Here is a 22,388-nt window from a genome sequence, read left to right as displayed (position 1 = left end):
GATAGTGCCACGTAGGCCGAAAAGGGGTAGAAAATTATATATAAAATAAGTTCGGGGGGGAGGGTAATAGGACCTTAGTAAATGTTAGGTGTGTCTCAGGGATTTTGGACATAGGCTGGGGGGGTACTTATGCATTTTCCCATTTGATTATCAATAAATATGTTTACTAACTAATTATAAAGTTTTCAATTAAAAAACGACGTGTCCAATTTGTGCACTCATCACTTGCCTTCAAGAGAGTGTGCACACTCTCTACGACATGTCAGCGTTTGTGGGTGTATTTATTCCATTTTAAATTAGTTACGTTTAGGGAGGTAATAGGACTCTAGTTAAGTTTAGGTGTGTCTTTGGAATTTCGGTCATAGTCTAGGGGGGTACTTATGCATTTTCCCTTAAAAAAATAGTCAAAGTGTGTTTGTTCTGTCTGCATGCTTCAATTGCACAAAAATCGTGAGAAGAACTCGTAAGAATTGTGCCTTGCCATTCAATTCTTGACATTTGACGAGATGACTCTATCACTCTATAAATGGAGGATCAATAAGTGACTTTACTTCAAACATATTTAATCAGAGTGAAAAAAAAATTACATCCTCAAACACTTATAAATAGTGCACTACAATTTACATGGAGGGATCTTTTCCAAACCCCACTAGTGCATCTGTGAAAAGCATTGAAGCTCTACGAGATACCTTCATCACACGACCAACAAGTGGTACCTTCGCTGTCTCCCTATTCCATAAAGGTTTCTTATCCCAGCTGCAAAAATTGTTTGACAACCACTCAAAAATAGGAATAAACTATATGACTAAACATTATATTATATATATAGAGAATATATTTGGCAAGACGAGAGAGGCTTGCTCAGTTGGTGAAACACCTCCACCTTTAACCAATTATATTGGTCGAGGGTTCAAGTCATGTTGTAAGCAAATATGGGGGAGTACAGCTTAGCAAGGCTCATTCGTTTTGCCAAAAAGAAACATCTTTTGCAAAAGTATGTCATGTGACAAGTACACAAAACATTATATAAGAGTATATTTTGGCAAGACGAGTGAGACTTGCTCAATTTGTGAGACTCCTCTGCCTTAAGCTTGTTGGTCGAGGGTTCAAGTCACATTATACCAATGAGGGAGAACACAACTTAGCAAGCCTTATTCCGTTTTACCAAAAATGAAACATCTTTTGGCAAAATTATGTCATTCGTCAAGAACACAGAGATAGCTAAAAGTGGCATTAACCAACCATGAATTTGTGCGATTTGAGGATTAAGTTTATCGAACATGTGAAGTTGCACAGAACATGAACATACTTAAAGAAGTACACTATGGCAAAACAAAGTGTTACTTGCCTCTTACATTTACACAAACTGAAAAATAATGTTAGGATGTCATGGCGAGAATTCTTGATGTGAAATATATACATACCAATCTTCATGACGAACAACCTTTCCTCCTTCTGTGTACAACTTGATTAGTGATATCATATGAATGTCTTTCCCCAAGAACTTGTAATATTGTTTGTTTTCAATTAAAATCTGAAGCCATCAACCTTAATGTCAGAGTTCTAAAGCAGAGAATAAACAAAGCGAAAAGAAGATGCAATAGGATGGATGTATCTTAAACCTCTTTATTTACAGGAGAAATTTCTTTCTGTATGACGTTGTACTCCACGATTCTCGACTCACTGAACACCTGAAATGTACAAAAAGCAACAGTTTGACATTATCCATACACAACAATCCCAAGCCTAAAGGAAGACATAATATAGAAATAAATTGATTAACTTTAAGAAGAAAGGGTTGGCTAAGAACTTTTGACGTAGACCATAGTAGTTACAGTCTTTCAACATACAACGGAGATTATGCTGGGAGCCTTAGATATTTTCGTGATGTATTTCCTTTCAAGAAATAAGTTATGGTATCCCTATTTTAGAAGCAAAACTGATTTTAAAACTGCATCGCGCAATGCAATTTTCCAAAAGGTTCTTGCCTATATCTTTTTTTTTCCTTTCCACAATAAAGTGTATCAATCTAGCATAGTAGGAGACTAGTATGAAATAGGACACTTAGCAAGAAGTAAATTATTTAGACCTTCCCAAGCGAATAGAATGACAATTTAATCTGCTTTACCCTGCCATCAACAGAAAAATTCATAGTCAGGATTACAAAAGGAACAAGCTAATTACTAGACGTGTGAAAGGATAGACAAGTTTAGCATACCCCTCTGCATGCATAAGGGGATCTTCAAATGTTGCATTTGGACCATAAATCTCAAAATCTTGTGCCTTGGCTCGTGATGAATATCTGAAATTTATTTGCAGAAAGCTTGTCATGATCATAATTACTATAAAAAAAGAGATTAATTAACTAATAAGTTATTGATTAACAGATATCACTAATAGGGATGGCAATGTGGCAGGATGATTTTAAGGCTATGTGGGGTGGGGCAGTTGGGATGCGGGGCGAGGTGAAGTGAGTTTTTTAAAAACTAATGCGGGGCGGAGCGGGTGGCAGGTTCAAACTTAATTTTAACTTTTTACCTGTTATAAGAGTGATAAACATTATTTATTAAGATAATTTCTTAAAAGTTACTAAAATATTCGAGATAGTACGTGAAAATGGTTCAATAAAAACTACTTATACGGTTTTTTACATGCTTCCCAATTAACCTTTAAAAAATAAAATTCTAAGTTATTATATATTTAATTAATACAACTTAATGAGAAAATGAATTTATTTTTATGAATTTTCTTTTTAGTATCAAAATTAATTAAAAACGGCAAATATTCAAAAATTTATGTGGGGCGGGGTACGGTGAGTTGAAAATGAAAAAAAGTTGTTATGCGCGGCGGGTTAAAATTATTGCGGGTTAAGCTCAACCCGCCCCGTCTCATTGCCATCTCTAATCAATAAAACAATAACTCCATTTCAAACAAGTTGGAGATAAATATGGAAGTAAACAATATTTTCCGCCTCACTTTATATGCTAGTCGTATTTTCTGAGTGTGTGAAAATTCTGACTCTGCCATGCATGTGACTGATTGCTACAATATACATGGTAGTAGATTTAAAAACATAGTAAGAGAAAGAAAATTAAAAGAATAACATAAAACATTTAATTGGGAGTGAAACTCACAAATTGAGAAGATGTGGAAGTATATAATGAGAAGCAGTATAATCATCACCAGCTTCCTTCAAGTCCCCTTCTCTTACTTCATCTTCATTCCTAGTACACAATTCCCAAAAATAATTTAGAAATACACCACAAATTAACAAAATGTTCCAAGTTTACAAGTCTTTTTTAGCAGGTGAAAACAAAATAGGAAGAAGATAATAATGAAAGATGGAAATGAAGATACCTTTGGAGTAATTCGAACTTGAAGCTCTTAATTTCCCAAGCTCTCTTGCTCTTGTTGAATTCTCTTAGCACTATTATCTACAGAAGAGCTGCAATTATCTATTTTGATCAATTTTAGTGTCATTATATCTCCAATACTCTCCGGAATCTCCTCCAGTTTATCCAACCCATAAAGTATTAGTTGCTCAAGCATAGGAAAATTATCACTACCAGTTGCTTCCCACCTTTCCAGATCTGCTTCACCAATTTGTAGATATTTTAATTTGTGAAATACAACATCTTCATCTACTTTCCAATCTGTTCCAGCAAATGCATACTCCCCTCCGATCACCTCAAGATTAGGTAAATTAGCCAACAAATTCACAACTTCCCATGGTATATAAGTACCTAATAACATCAATTTCTTGATATTAGGACTTAATTTCTTGATTTTACAAGACAAAATATCTCCAGAGAAAATGTTCAGGTCAATGCTCTCCAGCTTTATGAGTAGCGTCTCCAGATCCTCTAGAAGAATTAGAGAATCAAGAATTGCAGGCCAGTCAGGATGATCAGAATCATCTATCAACAACTTTAGCTTTTTTAGATTGGGAGTTCTTCTTATGATTTCCACAATAAAAGGAGAGTTATAGAGATAAAGATTTTGCAAGTTATTGAGAAACAAAGGATTTTCTGCCTCAAGAGGATTAGATATATATAGTGGCGATCTGATATCCACATGTCTTAGCTCTAACATTCTCCAGATATCTACTGGCTGCTCCAACTCTCTAGAGCTGTTGATACCGATATTTCTTTGAAGAATTATGGTCTGTAGATTTCTCAATTTGTCTAGTGAAAGAGCTTCCTCAATACTTGCAGCAACATATCTCAAATGTACAAGCTCAGGTATTACACTAGAGAAATCTAACCAAACATTTAATACATCCAACACCTTAAGCAACTTGAACTCTGAAAAAATGGAACAGATCCCTTCTGGAAAATCGGAGTACTGAAAATATTGCATTGAAATAAAGGTACGAGCTATACTTGTTATACCATTGCTATGCATTGGAGGATAAACTTGCTTCTCTTCAAGTTTAGACAGAACGATCACACGCCGTTGATCATCTATGGCTTCCAATAAGAACATGGGAACATTCCCATTCACGATATGCACAACATTTTCAGTATGAGTTACACTTAGGCATAGTTGGCGAAGAAGATCATGAATTTTGCAAGTTTTCATCCTTCCATTAGCATTTTGTGTATCAGTCAAAATTAGACTTCTATCAATTAGCTCTTGTAGATATTCCTCTGCCACCACTTCTAACCTTTTATTGTTTCTTGCCTTTACGAATTGCTCAGCAATCCATAGCCTAATCAACTGGGAAATATTAATCTCTGTGTCTTCTGGAAAACCTCCAACATAGAGAAAACAAGCCTTCAAATATTGGGGTAAGTAGTTGTAGCTCAAAGAAAGAATTGATTGGCACCGTTCAGATACCGTACCAAAGAATGAGTTCAGATTTTCCTCAACGTTCTTCCAATTGTCATGCGTTAAGTCCATTTTTCCAAGAAGTCCAGCAACAACAACAATCGAGAGAGGTAATCCTTGACATTGCTGTACAATATGCTTCCCTATTTCTACAAGTAAAGGAGGACACTGATCTTTCTTGAATAATTTTTCGGTGAATAGATTCCAACTATTTTCTAGACTTAGAAAAGACTTACTATGAGGCAGAAAATCAGGGCAGTTGACATAATCAGCAACATACTTGAGCCGAGTAGTTAATAGAATTCGGCTTTTATTGTCATCATTTGGAAATATTCTTTGCATTTGGTCCCATGCCTCAGTACTCCANATCGATTTGCAGAAATTTCTGGGCTGTCGATCCCCATCTACGGGACTGACCTACAGACCGTAGATCGATCGACGGTCCGTACTGGTCAACCGTCAATCGGAACAGAAGTTGGTTTTTGGGGCATCGATCTACGGTCACGACCTACGGTCCGTGGCCTGACCTACGGACCGTAAGTCAGGACCGTAGGTCAACACTTAGTCTTTTTCTTAAACGAATTCTGGGGAAAATCTCTGACGCAACCTACGGACCTGCAGTACGGACCGTAAGTCCATCTACGGTCCGTCGATGGCGTCCGTAAGTCTTATCTGTGTCACCAGAAATCTAAAGTCTCAGCCAAGTTTCCCCTCTTCTTTTCTCACTTTCTCATGCATGTTCCAAAGTAATTCACCTATGTTTTATAGTTGTTTTCGACGTTCCAAAGTGCGTCTAAGCGTTCAAGAATCCTTCCATAACCTGTGATCGAACACCTTGAATTCATAATTCCGATTCAAGGAAAGATAGTTCCAAGTCAAGTGAAGTTTCAAGTCGAGTAAGAGTCTTGGTTTCAAGCTAAGTCATGAGTTCAAAGTTGAGTTCTTTTTTAAAAAAAAAAAAAGAAAAGAGAAAGCTATTAGGGAACTAAGTAATCCCAAAGGAGGTTGTAAATGCTATTATATTTGAATAAGAAGGGAATCATGTTTTCTTTCCCCAAAGGAGCCTTTGGGCTAAAGTTTTGAGTAATTATCTCAATCAAAGAAAGAAGTTATTTTAAAAGCATGAGCCAAAGTATTTTTGGGAGTAGTATTGAGCACCGAATTGGGGACACGAGTTCATATTAACTCAACTCCCCATAAGAACCATGCGCCAACATGGGACTCGTCGTATCATCCTTTTTAGATGATCACGTAAGATTAGGCTAGTGGATCCACTAAGCAAAAGTAAGGTCCTATATCGATGGCAAGGTATAGGATGGTCCTTTGGCAACGTGAGGTAAAACGTTGTATCATCACTAAGGCTCGTAGTGGTGGTTGTCGGTTAAAGAACCTCCCACAAAAGCTGTATTATATTTATAAAACCAAAGTGGAGTTTGTTGTCATTTTATCCTTAACGATCTAAGTCATTTACATTCTTTTACAAGTTTTATATGTGTGGCTCGTGTCTTATTGCTTTACTTTGAGTCCAGTTATGTATATGAGTCGTTCAGAGTCAAGGTAAGTGATCTCTTGTCCTCCTTTCAAGCTTAAGTTGTGGTTCCGTTTTTTCCAGCTCACATATTCGTACATTCCATGTACTGATGCCAATTGGCCTGCATCGTCTTATGATGCAGATACAGGTACCCCGGATCAGCATCCTGCACGTCGTTGATCCAGCTGAGCACTCCAGAGTCTGTGGTGAGCCTCCTTGCGTTCCGGAGGACTCAATTATTTTGTGTACTTAGTTTTGTTCTATTAGGATGTTGCGGGGTCTGTCCCCACATCCATCTTAGTATATTAGAGGCTTCAATAGACAGTCAGTCAGTTATTTTGAGCCTCTCATCCATGTATATGTAAATATTCTATTTTGAGGCTCGAGTTGCCCTTTGGGCCATATTTTATTAGTTAAGTTGTTCATGTCTTTGTATGACGTTGAGTTATTCTGTTGAGTTAGGTTTCCGCTGAGTTAAGAAAGTCAGGCCAAGGGTTCGCCTGGGGCCAGCAATGGTCTCCAGGTGCTGGTCCCGCCCAGGGTGTAGGCTCGGGGCGTGACAGAAGTCATCTTCCATCCCAACAATAGTATTTTCCTCAATTGTACCTTTTTCTGGTGAGAAGGAAGTTGTTGCTAATTCTGTAGATTTGCTTCCATGCTTATTAAACTCAGCCACCTTCACCTCCTTCCTGAGAGAGTCAACATCTTTATCCACTTTTAGCAATTCTTCCTCGAAGAATTTACAAGCCCCTTCTCTACTCTCTGGGCAATCAGTTAGAATGATGCTTCTTAGGCTTGAATCAACTTTCTCTTCTGCTTCGTATACTACATTTCTGATCCTCTTTTCTACAACCTTGAAATTGAAACTCGATAAATTAGTTATTGTTAAAAAATATATATTAGATCAGTAAGATTTTGATAACTATATATACTAGTGAATTAATTACATACCTTAAGAGTTTCAATATCCTTTGTGGTAGTATTGTCAAGGAAAAGTTGCAGAGCAGAAAGATTTTGATAGAGAGATTGAACATGTTGTTGTGTATAGCTTGGACAAACGAAATATTGATTAGGTTTGAAGAGTTGTTCCAATGTATACATAAGTGAAGAAAGAGCTGCATAAGCCATTTCTCTTTGATTGTTGGAATGAGTAAAAGATAAGAGGCTTTGCAGATTTAATCTCTCTGCTATGTTATTCTTATTTCTTAGGCTAAGAGATTTTGTCCACATGATTTACTTTTCTTTATCACCACCTTTTTCTAAATGGGGGACAAAGACATAGGATACTCACCCTTTAAAGTGAAACTTTTAACTTTTAATTCGTTATCATTCACTTCCAAGTCGTTCTAATGGAAGGAAAGGAGAACTCAAGTCTTCTTAATTTTTTTAAGAAATTAAGAAATCTTCAACTTAAAAAGATTCTAATGGAAAAATCTTTCAAAATATCAATATCAAATAAACCAGTAAGGATTCTTATTAACATTTCAAAAAAGTTTTAAAACCCACATTTATCCTTTTGGACTACTGTTGCTTTGTATTTGGGATCTGACCCATTCCGGTTATTTTTACCATTGGACTCTTTTAAGTCCAAAAGTTCATATCTGTATTGATGCGAAATCAAGTTTGTTTATCTTCTGCAGAAGTTGTATTTTCATTAGATTTATTGATCTTTGTCGTATAAGATTGTTTCTTTTTCAACTTCTTGGATGTAAGGATAGAACTAATGCAATGTATAGTTGCGTACTGAGGCACTAGCAGTCCAATAACCTTCCTTGAGGGGGGTTGGATCTAGTGTTCTCTTTAGATTGTGATTTCTTTGTTTGTTAAGGTAATATATTTACAGTTTATTACCAAAAAAATAAATTACATTCTCAACTTTGTTTAAAAATCAAACTCTCTCCTTAACTTTGAATAATAGATCGAAGACGGACGATTAGTCTTGGTGGATTATATAGAAGAAAATAAGCAGAGGAGCACACAAGTTTTATCCCAAGTTTAGTAATACTAGCTAAAATTTAAATATAACTTAAATAATAGGATGAAAATTGTCTATGGAGAGGCCCAAATGGATCAACTAAATAATCATCTTTACATATTTTCAAGCAAACATATATATATTTCTTACAATATGGTAACAACTATTTGAAACACTTAAAAACAAATCACTGCAATTTACATGGAGGGATCTTTTCCAAACCCCATTAAAGCATGTGTCAAAAGCATTAAAGCTCTACGAGATACCTCAATCATACGTCCAACAAGTGGCACGTTCATTGTCTCCCTATTCCGTAAAGGTTTCTTATCCCAGCTACAAAAATTGTTCGCAAAACATTAAAAAAACAAGAATAAATTATACAACCAAATATGAATATATTTGGCAAGGCGAGTGAGGCTCATTGCTCAGTTGGTGAAACACCTCCACCTCTAACCAAAGCCATCAATGTTGGCAAAAGAACTATGTCGTGTATCAGCAGAGAAATAGTGCAGAATGCCTAGCTTTTTTAGTCAGAGGTTCATCGTTTTGGCTCATTCAACGTCTTACCCTCGAAAAATTCACCAAGCATGCGTTCAAGATCTTCAGCTGAGTACCTGATATACTTTTGGTGGTTCTTACTGCTCTAGACCATGGGCCTATTCCATGAAAATGCATTAAATTATCAGAATAAGAATAGAAGTAATCATTTAAGAAAAACATTTACCAGACAAACTGACTTATTAATATGAAGTTTGAAGCAATGTTATATTGACATAATACATAAACAAACACTCAAATTTGGTTTCAGCTGGCAAGTAATTAAACGTAACTTTGAGAGTGCACATCTAGATAACTCAACTTGGTCTTAATTGACAACTAAAGCCTCCAACTAGTCCCCATTGTGTCGTGTGGACACTCAACCGCGTGAACGTGACACAAAACTTTGATATTGCGTAGTTGATAATTTTGTAAGTTGGAGTGTTCAACTGACACAATGGAGATGAGTTGAGGTGAGGTGCCTAGATGTCATACTGAAAGTTGGAGTGACTACTTTTCAGCATAATACATAAATGTGCACTTTAACTTAGCCTCTTTTCATATTTATGCCCTCCAATTCTCGGTGTACACAAGTAGACACTGAAACTTGTATAAATATATGAAGTTTGTGCGTAAAGAGAAATGCAAACATAATAAATAAGTATATATCATACCCGAAGCGCTTGATGAAAGATCTGTATGCAGGCAGTGTATGAATTTTGCCTAAATTGGACGGATATCGTCAGCAAATTGGCATATTTCTTCAGAGTTGAGACTTTCATTTTCAAGTTCTTCGAATAGTTGTTTCAATAATTGATTGCTGAACAAAAGGAACCAAGCAACTCATCACGGAAAATTAACTCAACAAAGACTGATGACACGAACATATTAATAAGAATTGGCTAATAGTCAATGATGGAATTTTAACATACTCAAATAATTTCAACGTGAAGCTCATAATTTCCCCAGCTTTGTTGCTCTTCTTGAATTTTATTTGCACTAATCTCTGCACCAGAGCTGCATAGGTTTACTTGGATCAATTTTAGTGTCATTGTTTCTCCAATACTCTGGGGAATCTCTTCCAGTTCAACCAACATACGCAGTAATAGTTTCTCAAGCATCGGAAAATTATCACTACCTGCTTCCCACCTTTGCAGATTTAGGCACTCACACAGCTGTAGATATTTTAAGTTGCGAAACACAACATCTTCTTTTAGTTTCCAATCTATTCCATGAAATGCAGAATACCCTTCAAACACCTCGAGATTGGGTAAATTAGCCAGCAAATTCAAATCTTCCCATGGTATGCAAGTATATGCTAATGACAACTTCTTGAGATTACAAGGCAAAATATTCCCAGAGAAAATCACCTGTCCTGCTAGGTATAGTGTCTCCAGTTTCTCTAGAAGATTGACAGAATCAAGAATGATACGACGATTAACTAAAATCTTTTAGCTTTACTTTCAGATGGGGAGTTCTTCTTATGATTTCTGCAACAAAAGGAGAGTTATTGAGACAAAGTGTTTGTTAGTTATTGAGAAACAAAGCTTGTTTTCCAATACTATTATTTTCTGCCACAAGAGGATTAGATATATATAGTGTCCCTCGAATATCCACATATCTTATCTCTGACATTGTCCAGATATCAAGTGATTGCCTCAACTCTGTACTACCATAATAACCTTCAAGAATTATGGTCTGTAGATTTCTCAAATTGACTAGTGAAACATGTTCCACAATATTTGCAGCAACATATCTCAAATGTACAAGTTGAGGTATTACCCAAGAGAAATCGTATTCAGTTGATAATACATCAAACACCTTAAGCAACTTCAACTGTGAAACAATGGAGTAAATCCCTTTTGGAAAACATGTACTAAAAGACTCCATTGAAATAAAGGTGCGGGTTATAGCACTTCTATTCATTGTAGGAAAAACATGGGTCCCTTGAAGTTTAGATAGAAGGATCACTCGCCGTTGATCAAATAAGGCTTCTAAGGATATGGGGACCTTCCAATTCATGGTATGCACAACATTTTCACTATGAGCTTCACTTAGGAATAGTTGGCGAAGAAGATCATGAATTTTGCAACTTCTCCTCCTTCCACTAGCCGTTAATCTATCACCCAAAATTAGACTTCTATCAATTAACTCTTCTAAATACTCCTCTCCCACCACTTCTAACCTTTTATTGCTTCTTGCCTTTACGAATTGCTCAGCAATCCATAACCTAATCAACTTGAAACACCAATTTCCATATCATCAGGAAAACCTCCAGTGTAGAGAAAACAAGCCCTCAAATATTGGGGTAAGTAACTGTAGCTCAAAGAAAGAATTGATTTGCACTGTTCGGATACCGTACCAAAGAATGAGTTCAGATTTTCCTCAACCTTCTTCCAATTATCATGTGTTGGGTCCATTTTTCCAAGAAGTCCAACAACGACAACAATCGAAAGAGGTAATCCTCGACATTGTTGTACAATATGCTTCCCTATTTCTTCTAGTAGATGAGGACATGGATCTCTTTTGAATACTTTCTCGCTGAATAGATTCCAACTATCATCAAGACTTAGAAAGGACTTATTATGAGGTGGATAATCAGGGCAATTGACATAATCAGCAACATACTTGAGCCGAGTGGTTAGTAGAATTCGGCTTCTATTGTCATCATTTGGAAATATTCTTTGCATTTGGTCCCATGCCTCAGTACTCCAAATATCATCTATGACAATTAGAAATCTCCTACTCTTCAGACCTCTATACACAGACTCCATTAGTTGATCGTCACTCATTTCTTGATTGCTTCCACTAGTAATTGAAAAGGTAACTTCAAGAGCATTTGTCTCTCATTGTATTCTTGGGAGATAGTGACCCATGCATGTTTATCAAATCGAGAACGAATAAATGAATCACCAAAAACTTTTCTGGCAAGAGTTGTCTTACCTATACCACCCATACCAAAAAATGATATGGCAGTTAACTCGTCTATTTGGGCAGTGAGGCGATCAAGTATGGTGTTGAAGTCATCTTCCATGCCGAGGGACTACTACGGTCACCGCACACTTGCATTACCACCTGAACTTCTCCTTTATACTTTGAACCCCTGAGTAAAAATCCTGGATCCGCCACTGGCCTTGAATATATCAATCTAAAATCACGAATAAGCAATAATCTAAGCATAACCAACTTTACTAATACATATACCTTACTCGGTACTATTTTTATACAGTACCCTACCAAACGACTCTTCATTTTCATAACCCCAAATGGCTAAATAGTTAATTAGTATTGTTTTATTTTAAAAATATTAGACTTAGCATACATTTGAGAAGAAGAAATACACTGGAACCATAAAGTTCTTGAAACTACGGAGAGACCGGAAGCGAAGATTTCGATCAGTCTTTGTTCTCATTTGCTTTGTGTGGTTCATTCAAGGTTCTTAGATGCTTTTGGTGGTGAAAGCTCATTACTTCCCTGCTCGTCCCGTCCCTGTTTCGCTGCCCCGTGAAAGGTAAACCTCACTTCAGTTCAACCTCTTTGTTTTCTTAATGTGTTGGCTGTTTATTTCTTAGTCATTGCAAGTCTTCTAAGTGTTGGAATTCTCTTATCGTTTTCAATTTAGTGTCGACTACAAGTCAGTGATTGTCACAACCCGATTCCTCGAATCATGATGGCACCTACTATAACCCACCAGTAGGTAAGCCAACCCGTAACCCGAAACAACAAGTAATGGGTCTAAGGGCAGAACTAAACAAGATTTGGCAAAATTTAAGATAACAACATAAACAGACGGAAGCAAACCAAAACATCTATACAAATAAAGATCCCTCCCAGAACCTGGAAGTCACTAGTACAGAGCTACTAACAAAATGAGTACAAGTCCCTAAAGTGGACCACAGAGACTGGACTGTCTCGAAAGGTAAAAGACAAGTCTATATACACAGATGGAGACTGAAATAGTACAAAATGTCGTGTGCTCACCCCCGTCTCCGGATCAGACTACTCCAAACTGGATCAACGCTGACCACTGGTGCTCGGACCTGCATCACGAAACAGATGCAGAGCGTAGCATGAGTACCAAAACAACAGGTACCCAGTAGGCATCATAGGCCGACTGAACTTGAAAAGTAAAGGCAATATGAAAAGAAGGAATAACATAAACCGAAGTCAAGAACGAAAATCTAACTAACAATGGAATGCACACGAGTGTAGAAAGAACTAACTAAAGTAACCTAAAAGCTAACTACACCTAACTGGACCCTCATAAGCCCAGAAGGTACACTCGTGCGCAAGTTAAATAAAAACCCAAATGGACCCCCACAAGCCCGACGAGTACACAAAATAACTATAACTAAAAAGAATTGCATATAAGAACCCAAGAACGGAGAACATCGAACCAGAACCTCAACCCCAATTAGTAGAATCTGACAGTACGAAGGTCGGACCTCGAACCGGATGCTCACCAGAAGTACCCAAGTAACCAATCACAAGTATCAAGTATCTGAGGCCGGAACTCAAACCGGATGTTCTATATAAGTATCTGGGCAATAGATGTCGGACCTTAAACCGGATGCTCCAATTAAGTACCTGGGCAATAGAGGCCGGACCTTAAATCAGATGCTCTATATAAGTATTTAGGCAATAGAGGCCAAACCTTAAACCGGATGCTCTATAAAGGTACCAATGTAGCTGCTAAAAGAGTCATAATCGATTCACGCTCATAAATGTCTGTGGAACATCGTCCACACTTAGCCAATCAATGTAAGTCCTTAGAATTGGATTGAAAATCAAATTCAAGTCGCGAAGCAGAATTAGTGTCGCCGACGTAACTCGTGAAGCAGTAACATAGGGGAAAATAAGGATAACTAAAGTCGGAGAAAGCGTATCGCCTAGCTAAGGCCCAAACTATCAGACTCAAGTCTGCTATATCAGTCTACAGGGATCTAAGTTGGCCGAGCGACGTCGGGGCAAAACTAAGGCCTATCGGATTCGAATATGTATTTCTAAGGAAAACCCTAGTCCAACCTAAACTAAGGCCCAGCATGTTTCAAATAAACAATAATTAAGAATGCAAGCACTCCACATAGCGAGGAGGGTCAATTAATAACACAAAGCATGCTCACAGTTACCCGATAATTCTCGAAATAAGCCGAAAACATGATTTTTAAACACCTATACGTGATTCAATAACTACCCAACCCAAATCCCAACTAATAAACATGCATTCATATTCTCGAGCTCAATCTAAGAGAGGGAAACCGTAGCCTACCTGTAGGTCGATCACACGCGCTCCAAAATCACTTCTTCGGAGCTTTCCCTTTCTGAACGTCCTCGAAACGCTGCCCCGCTATCAAAAATATAGTCACAACGTTATTACGGTCGTTTAGACACCAATATCACAATAAACAGAGATGGGTCAAATTTGGAGTCAAAACGGGAATCGTGGGACCCGCACCGAACTGTCCGAATTTGACTCCGTCAAGACACCCTAAACAGCACCCCAAACTTGTGTGCTAAAATGGAACACAATTTGGGGCTAAAAACGCAGCAAAACCGAACAAGCAAGAAAACCACACTTTAATCAACTTAAAAGAAAACATTGCAGCACTCTAAACTCAAAATCTACAAGGACCTAATGGTGCCCAGCACTCCTTGAACACTCTACGACGAAGCCACGACAATTCTCAACACGTGGGACTTCGAATCACCGAAAACCGAGCTACAATGAGTGAGATATGACCAAAACAAGGATGCCAAAAACAAAAACTCGAAAAAGGGTACAGCAGTAAGGTTTATCACGAAATTTACCTTGAACTACGTGCACCCGACAACTTCCGAACACTCTACAACGAAGCCACCAAAAATACGAAGCTCCCGCACTTTGAATCACCTAATTTGGATGAAAGATGAGAGAGTTGTGAAGGTTTTAAGTTTGGGAAATGTTGCTGATGAATCTGCATTTTATAGCAGATTTTCTACAATTTTTTCCCAAAATAAAAACTCCGACAGGGTGCTCTGAACTCGTTCGGAACCCCGTGCACGCAAACGAAATATGCAACCATACCAAATTCGATATTCTGAACTCAATGGCACAGTCAAAATTTCCATACTAGGTCATCTTGACAAAAAGTTGGTCCCACACCCAAATGTCATTTTAAGTCAAAAACCACAAAAGAGCTCCGAAAAATATCGAAAACCTCGAGACACAAAAGAAAGGTCAATCTAGACCAAACTTGACATTCCAGAGCTAACCGCGCTGACGGAATTCTCATATGAGCGCGTTTACTCAGAATGTTGACCAAAGTCAAACTTAGGCTTAAATTTAAAGTTAAAACACCTAATCGCACCGACTCACACTGAAAACCTCGGGAGTCATGCCGACCATGCTACTAGTCTAAAATGACCCTTTCGGAGCTGATAGAATTATCAGAATTGGATTCCGATGTCATCTTCTTGAACTTTTGATCGAAAATGATCGTTTAAGGTTCATAAACTCCAAAACACAAAAACTCGCACCAAAACCAAACGAACGACCAGGTGACAGAACTGTCAGTCCCAGCAAGTCATAAATGACTTGGGGTTTGGGGTCGCTACAGGAACACTCTAAACGACACACAGAAATGACCAGGAGGGTCATTACAGTGATGGAACCTGTTTAGCTACTCGAATGTTGTTGTTTGTGTTCATTTGTCTGAAAAGATTGTTGATTCCTCTCCGCCTCAAGTTTCTTTCTCCTTGCTAATACCTGTTTGTGTCACTGTTATTCTCATAATATTGACTTTAAGTCGTGATAGTTGATTATTCTTTGTTAGTCTTCATGTCTATTTATTTATGTTGAGTCCGATTTGTTTGAAATGAGTAGAATAGGCAGACGAACTAGTAATTTCAAGCTGATGGAATGTTCGCTTTGCGTTGGACTGTTCTGTTTCTTTTTGCTTTCTGCTCTAATAAGCTTATTGTCTGTAAGTATTTATTTATTTTTTGTGTGTTGAAGCATGCTAGAACTGAGTTATCATATATGCATCCAGGTTATTTTCGATTTAATGATATTTGGTTTGTTTTGTAGTGTTGGTTATCTCCTTTTATGTTCTCTTGTGTTTGCGATTTCACATTTTTATTGTTTTCTTTTGCTCGATTAACTGACCAACCTCTTTTAAAAAGAGTTATTTGGCAGCATCTTTTCTTACATAGAAGTGTATTTATTTTGGGATAAGTATGACTATTAAATCATAATTTGGTGAAAAGCTTTAGTCGATTGGTTCATATCCAAGTAATATATTGCCTACATCTTTAAGTGTATGCATCAGTATGTGAAATTTGTGCTAAAATTTATTGACATATCTTGTTGCCTTTGCTGCCCTTTTGTCATTAATTGTTGGGAATAAAATTGTTTTGACTATTTAGGTTGATTAGTTGAAAATGGCATTCCCTTATTCCTTCACTGTTAAGTGGAATTATATCAATAGTATATTTTTTTCTTTAATCTACTGTAGGGTTTGTTTAGTAAAAAATGCAATAAGTTTTATTTGTGCTATCTGAAGAGTGTGTGGAAACGATCCTTTAGTGTCATGCATGATCAGTTCGGTTAGTGTGTTCTACTCAAACTTTAGAACAGAATCCTTTTCAAATCTTGATGTATTTGAGTAGTAATTTTTATGCTTGAGTCCTATTGTTTACAATTAGATCCAGGTTATATTAGATCATTTGCCTTAATTCATTTATTAATTACACTCTTTTTTTGTTTCTTTGCATGAACCTTTGAGTGAGTCCATCGGATTCCTTCGTTTATCCATGCATTTTATTCTGAGCCATAAAGGCTCAAATCCTTCCTTTCGAGTCGGCCAGCCATTGGAATCGAGGAAACTGTCCCCAAAAAATTGACGAACATGAATTGGAGCTGATATACGGGATTGTATACACTAGTATACACTTAGTGTATACGAAAATGAGGAAATGGGCCTAAAGGCCCCCAAATTTCAGAAATTGTATTTTGTTATTATTGGGCCTAATGTCACGTCCCGTCACATCACAGTTAAATTGCGGAAAACTCTAGAACCCTTTAGATTATTCAAGAAGGCTAGAGAATTCTAGAATGACTTAGATATTTGAAGAAAGCCTTATAATTCTCTAGAGTGTGTAGAGAATTCTAGAGAGGGGCTTTTGTGTAAATAAGTTAGGGACTTAGAAAGTAATTTTATTTTGCACTTTAGTCCCTAGGTGTTAGTATAAATAGAGGTGCCCCTCATTTGCTAGGCACCAAGAAAGTTGTAAGCCTCCAAGCAACTTGTAAAGCATTATTCCAAGCAATATAAGCCTTCTTCCAAAATTCTCTAAGTCTTCCTTTTCATTCTCTTAGCGATCTTAGTCGTAAAGGACTTACTTGAGTTTACAAGATCTTGAAAGATTCGTGAGTAAGTTGTCAAGTGCCGCACGGAGCATTAGTGAGAACTCTAAGTTCGTGAAAAAGTGGTATCAGAGCGGAGGTTTGATACTAAGGGAATGGCAACCGAAGGAGACGTGAATGCCGCTAGCACTACCAACGTCTGTCCGAAGAGAGGAAAGAAAAATCGCAAGGGAAAGAAGCATCAAAAGGGTAGTGAGGAAATGCTGCTCGACCCCACACCAAACGAGGCGCTAACATCTCACCCACCTTCAACCACCGAAGCAAGTGACAATGATGGTGGCGAGGAGCCCATTGACGTCACACTTGGAGAGAAGTGGATCGCAAGGGTTGAAACGGCGAGGCAAGCTGTAGAGATATTAGGCCGGCATTTGAATGTGGCCGATGACAAGTTCAAAACTCTTGAAGACTTCACCCTTGAGGAGATCGAAAACATCTGAAAGGAGTTAGAGGGACGTCAGCGGACCGAGTTTAAGATGAAGGGGGCCATCACTTCCTTGGAGTGTCGACTCATGGAGGCATTGAGCATGATTGAGACTATGAAGGCCGAGATGAAAGCACTCAAGGAAGGCATGGAAGCTGGAGGATCGACGTCGCTTGACCGAGATAAGGAGGCCAAGGTCGAGGCTCCCAAGCCACCTATGTTCAAAAGCGTCCGTGACGCGCAAGAGGTGGAGAATATCCTTTGGCATTTGGAGAATTACTTCAAGTGCAATAGGCTGAAGAGCGACGAGAGTAAGATCAACACCACTGTGTTGTATTTTTCGGAGATGACCATGCTATGGTGGAGACGCAAGGAGGCCGAGATAGGGAAGTGGACGTGCTCCATCAACACCTAGGAGCAATTTTGGGAAGAGTTCAAGAAAGCCTTCTTCCCTAACAACGTCATCTATAAGGCGAAACGCAAGTTTAGGGAGCTAAAGCAAACGGGCAGTATACGCGCATATGTGCAAGAGTTCACTACCCTCACGCTTCAAATTCCTAACCTCACAGATGATGATATGATGTTCCACTTCATGGATGGGCTGCAAAATTGGGCCAGGACGGAGTTGGAACGTCGGCAGGTCAGGACCATAGATGAAGCCATCACGCAGGCTGAAGCTTTGACAGACTTCAGGCAGGAGAAGCCCGACAGAGCCAGAAGAGAGGAAGCGAGAGGTAGTCATGACCATGGTGGGGGAGTTCGTGACGAAGGCGAGGAGCAGTGGCCATATCCCAAGAAGCATGATACCTATAAGTCCGATAGCAAGAAGTCTGGATGTCATGGCAACACGGAGAGAAAGATAGAGGTTGCCAACAAAGGTGGTTGCTACATATGCGGCGGGCCGCATGGTTACGCAAAGTGCTCTGAACTGAAGAGCCTTGGTGCCATCCTGCGAGAGCGGAAGGAGAAAGACGCCCAGGAGCAAGGACAAGGCGAAGGGACGACGCAGTTGGGCTTGATAAGACTATGCGGAGCCATCACGAAGCAGCCGGAGAAGCCAAGAGGAAGAGATGCGCAATATGTCGACATTATGATAAATAGAAGACCCGCGCGTGCTATGGTCGACACGGTTGCAGAGGTCAATATCATGACCAAGACGGCAGCGACAAGGTTGGGCTTGAGTTACAGTCCAAGTAACGCCCAACTCAGGACGGTCAATGCACCCCCAACTCCCGTGAGCAGAGTTGTGCATGGAGTGAGCATCACGTTAAGCAAGTGGCAAAGTAAGACCAATTTCACTGTCGCTCCTGTAGATCTCTTCGATGCAATTCTTGGGCAACAGTTCTTACAGCAGTGCCACACAGTGATCGACCCTTACCTCCAACGACTTCTAGTCATAGAGCAAGGAAGATCATGTATAGTGCCCATGGTCAAGGTACCGAAGACGGAAGGACAAGTCCGACTAACGGCCATGCAGGTCATAAGAGGCCCTAAGAAGAAGGAGTCGACATCTAGAGCCACCATTGCAAGTTCGAAGGAAGACAATGGTGCAAGAAGGTCCCTGCCACCACACGCGAAGAAGGTGCCAAAAGAGAACAATGTCGTGATGCCAAAGAAGCCGCCGAGGCGCTTGCCTCCTAGGAAGGAGGTAGACCAGAAGACCAAGCTAGAAGCAATATGAAAGGCGTTGCGCAAGAGCCATAATCGAGTCAATGGACTATTGGTCGCGCATGCACAAGGCTCGGATGACGATGTAGCGGCAATGCGACACGGTCGTCGCATCAATAGGTGGGGGAAAGTGTCACGTCGCGTCACATCACAGTTAAATTTTGCGTCCAAATAGGGGCGGAAGGGTCTAGAGTTGTGGAGAAGTTTGCGGAAAACTCTAGAATCCTTTAGATTATTCAAGAAGGCTAGAGAATTCTAATTCTAAGAATGACTTAGATATTTGAAGAAAGCCTTAGAATTCTCTAGAGTGTGTAGAGAATTCTAAAAAGGGGCTTTTGTGTAAATAAGTTAGGGACTTAGAAAGTAATTTTAATTTGCACTTTAGTCCCTAGGTGTTAGTATAAATAGAGGTGCCCCTCATTTGCTAGGCACCAAGAAAGTTGTAAGCCTCCAAGCAACTCGTAAAGCATTCTTCCAAGTAATATAAGCCTTCTTCCAAAATTCTCTAAGTCTTTCTTTTCATTCTCTTAGCGATCTTAGTCATAAAGGGCTTACTTGAGCTTACAAGATCGTGAAAGATTCGTGAGTAAGTTGTCAAGTGCCGCACGAAGCATTAGTGAGAACTCTAAGTCCGTGACACTAAGCCCACTTATCTATTATTATCTTGTTAGTTCCTAGGACATGTGAAAGAATTGGGCCTAAAGCCCAAAAGAAATTTAATTTTTATGATAGTTTAGGACATGTGCAAATGGGCTGAAAGGCCCAAAACAAAATTAGGCCCAAGTACTGGCCCAGACGGACAGAACCAGACTTGGGCCCAAATCTTCCTTCCCTTTCTATTTATTTGTTGTTATGCGTTTTTGTGTTTACTTAATTTTAAGGTTCTTCCTAATCAATGCCCCCAAAAGATAACCATTTTGAATTAATTATTTAAAATTAAGTAAATATTTTTACTTTCTCTATTTATTCAAGCATGCGTATTTTCTTAAAACTATTTAGCCAAATAGTTAATTATCGGATAACCGTGTATTAGCGGACATTTCAGGCACTTTCAAATCCTTTCCGAAATGTTAATATGAACCCCGAACCCCCTTTAATATATTTTCATTAGATTTCTGTTTTATTCTCTTGGAAAAAATAGTTTTCTTAATTTTACTTTAAAAATTAAGTGACGACTCTTAAAACCAATCTAATATTTTTAAAATAAAACAGAATGGCGACTCTGTTGGGGATGTTGAAGTCGTTTCTGGGTCTTCTTTTGCTGATGAGAAAAGGAATTGGGCCGGGTCAACGGAATCGGGCCTGTCGAATTGGGGGTCAAATTTGTTGGAGTTTTGGGTTGCTGAATTGGGCTAAGCAATTAAGGGAAATTGGGTTGATTGGAATTAGAGAAGCTAAATTGAAGTGCTGAAAATGATTTTTGAGCTGAATAAATAGAATGGGCTGCTGAAAGGTTGGAAAAAGGCCCTAGTTTTTGGTCTTTTAAAGGATTGAAGGCAAAGGTAGGGAATGGCTATATTTGCAATTACAAGATCACTATTGAATTACAATTATAACCTAAGTTGAAATTTAGCCAAATTGAATTAATATTGGAGAATTCGGCTAACAACTAAAATAAGACGAATTAGTATCAATTAGTGAGCTTCTTAGTCATAACGAAATAAAATAACTAATTTAGAATACCAAACTAATTAATTCAAAATTAAGTCTATAATTCAAACTAAAACTAAATTAATAAATTATTTATTTTAACAAAGGTAGAAATCTTTTGACGTGATTTTCAAATATTTATAAAATATTAATTACATATATAATTATATGAAATATATTTATTATTCGAAGTACTATGAAAATCGATTGAAATTACCTAAAATAACCTTGAAACTAATTTGAATTATATAAAGCTAATTATTCTAAATCATTTGAAAAAGTAAGAAGCTCGGAAATTAATTATTATCGGGGAGGGTCAAATTGGGTGTCAACAAGTTATATTAATTTCTTCATATTATACATATCATTAAAAATATAGCACGAAGTGTGTTTGTTCAAACGAGTTGTAGTGTGAGTTTGGGATCTTTTCATGCTTCAATGCACAAAAATCGTTAGAAGAACTCGTAAGAATTGTGCCTTACCATTCAATTCTTGACATTTGACGAGATTACTCTATCACTCTATAAATGGGGGATCAATAAGTGACTTTACTTCAACAACATATTTAATCAGAGAGAAAAAAAAATTACATCCTCAACTCTATTTAAAAATCAAACTCTTTCCTTAACTTTGAATAATAAATCGAAGACGAACAATCAGTCTTGGTGGATGATATAGAAGAAAATAAGCAGAGGAGCACACAAGTTTTATCCCAAGTTTAGTAATACTTGCTAAAATTAAAATATAACTTAAATAATAGGATGAAAATTGTCTATGGAGAGGCCCAAATGGATCAACTAAATAATTATCTTTACATATTTTCAAGAAAACATTTATATTTCTTACAATATGGTAACATTTCAAAAAAGTTTTAAAACCCACATTTATCCTTTTGGACTACTGTTGCTTTGTTTTTGGGCGCTGACCCATTCCAGTTGTTTTTGCCATTGGACTCTTTCCATCTTCTGCAAAAGTTGTATTTTCATTAGATTTGTTGATCTTTGTCGTATAAGATTGTTTCTTTTTTCAACTTCTTGGATGTAAGGTTTATCAAGAGTGTATTGTCGGATTTGGTGAAGAAATGCCCAAAAATAGTCCGATTCATATTCGACAAGTTTGGAATGACAATCTCTGATGAAAATGGGAATTTACCCAAGTGTGTAACTGATAAATATTGCATATGACAATTCGATTCAGTTATTTCAAATCTGAACGATCATGTTTATGCTAACGACTCAATTGTGTAGGATTGCAACCACCGATCTCCACTAACTTCTCAAGAGCAACGTTTCAGATTACAACTCCGCAATCTTAGGAGTTGAAGTTTAGGGTACAGAGAGATGACAAAAAATAATAGCCAAGAATGACAAAG

The 22,388-nt window shown here is 38.0% G+C and overlaps 2 protein-coding genes across 7 annotated transcripts in view; both read right to left on the bottom strand.

Moving 5' to 3' along the window:
- Positions 1-22,388, bottom strand: part of LOC125845341 (putative late blight resistance protein homolog R1A-10) — a 700,072-nt gene that overhangs the window by 573,921 nt on the left and 103,763 nt on the right. For 4 of the 6 annotated variants that reach the window (XM_049524828.1, XM_049524829.1, XM_049524834.1 and 1 more), the window contains exon 1: positions 7,313-7,654. The exons of the other annotated variants lie outside the window; for them this stretch is intronic. In XM_049524828.1, the coding sequence (XP_049380785.1) occupies positions 7,313-7,591 (279 nt within the window). In that variant the 5' untranslated portion in view covers positions 7,592-7,654. Of the gene's footprint in view, positions 1-7,312; positions 7,655-22,388 lie in introns of those variants that run through there. 6 annotated transcript variants of the gene reach the window in all.
- On the bottom strand, positions 583-4,581 carry LOC125844412 (putative late blight resistance protein homolog R1A-3). Its single transcript, XM_049523728.1, has 7 exons — positions 3,407-4,581; positions 3,135-3,224; positions 2,219-2,302; positions 2,090-2,129; positions 1,623-1,691; positions 1,425-1,534; positions 583-756 (listed from the first exon to the last, which is right to left on the bottom strand). The coding sequence occupies exons 1-7, from the start codon at positions 4,579-4,581 to the stop codon at positions 621-623; spliced, it is 1,704 nt and encodes a 567-aa protein (XP_049379685.1). The 3' UTR covers positions 583-620.

The sequence above is a fragment of the Solanum stenotomum genome, chromosome 11, assembly GCF_019186545.1.
Source record: "Solanum stenotomum isolate F172 chromosome 11, ASM1918654v1, whole genome shotgun sequence".
NCBI lineage: Eukaryota > Viridiplantae > Streptophyta > Magnoliopsida > Solanales > Solanaceae > Solanum > Solanum stenotomum.
The sequence above is the reverse complement of the archived record's forward strand: the minus strand, read 5'-3'. Positions and strand labels throughout refer to the sequence as shown.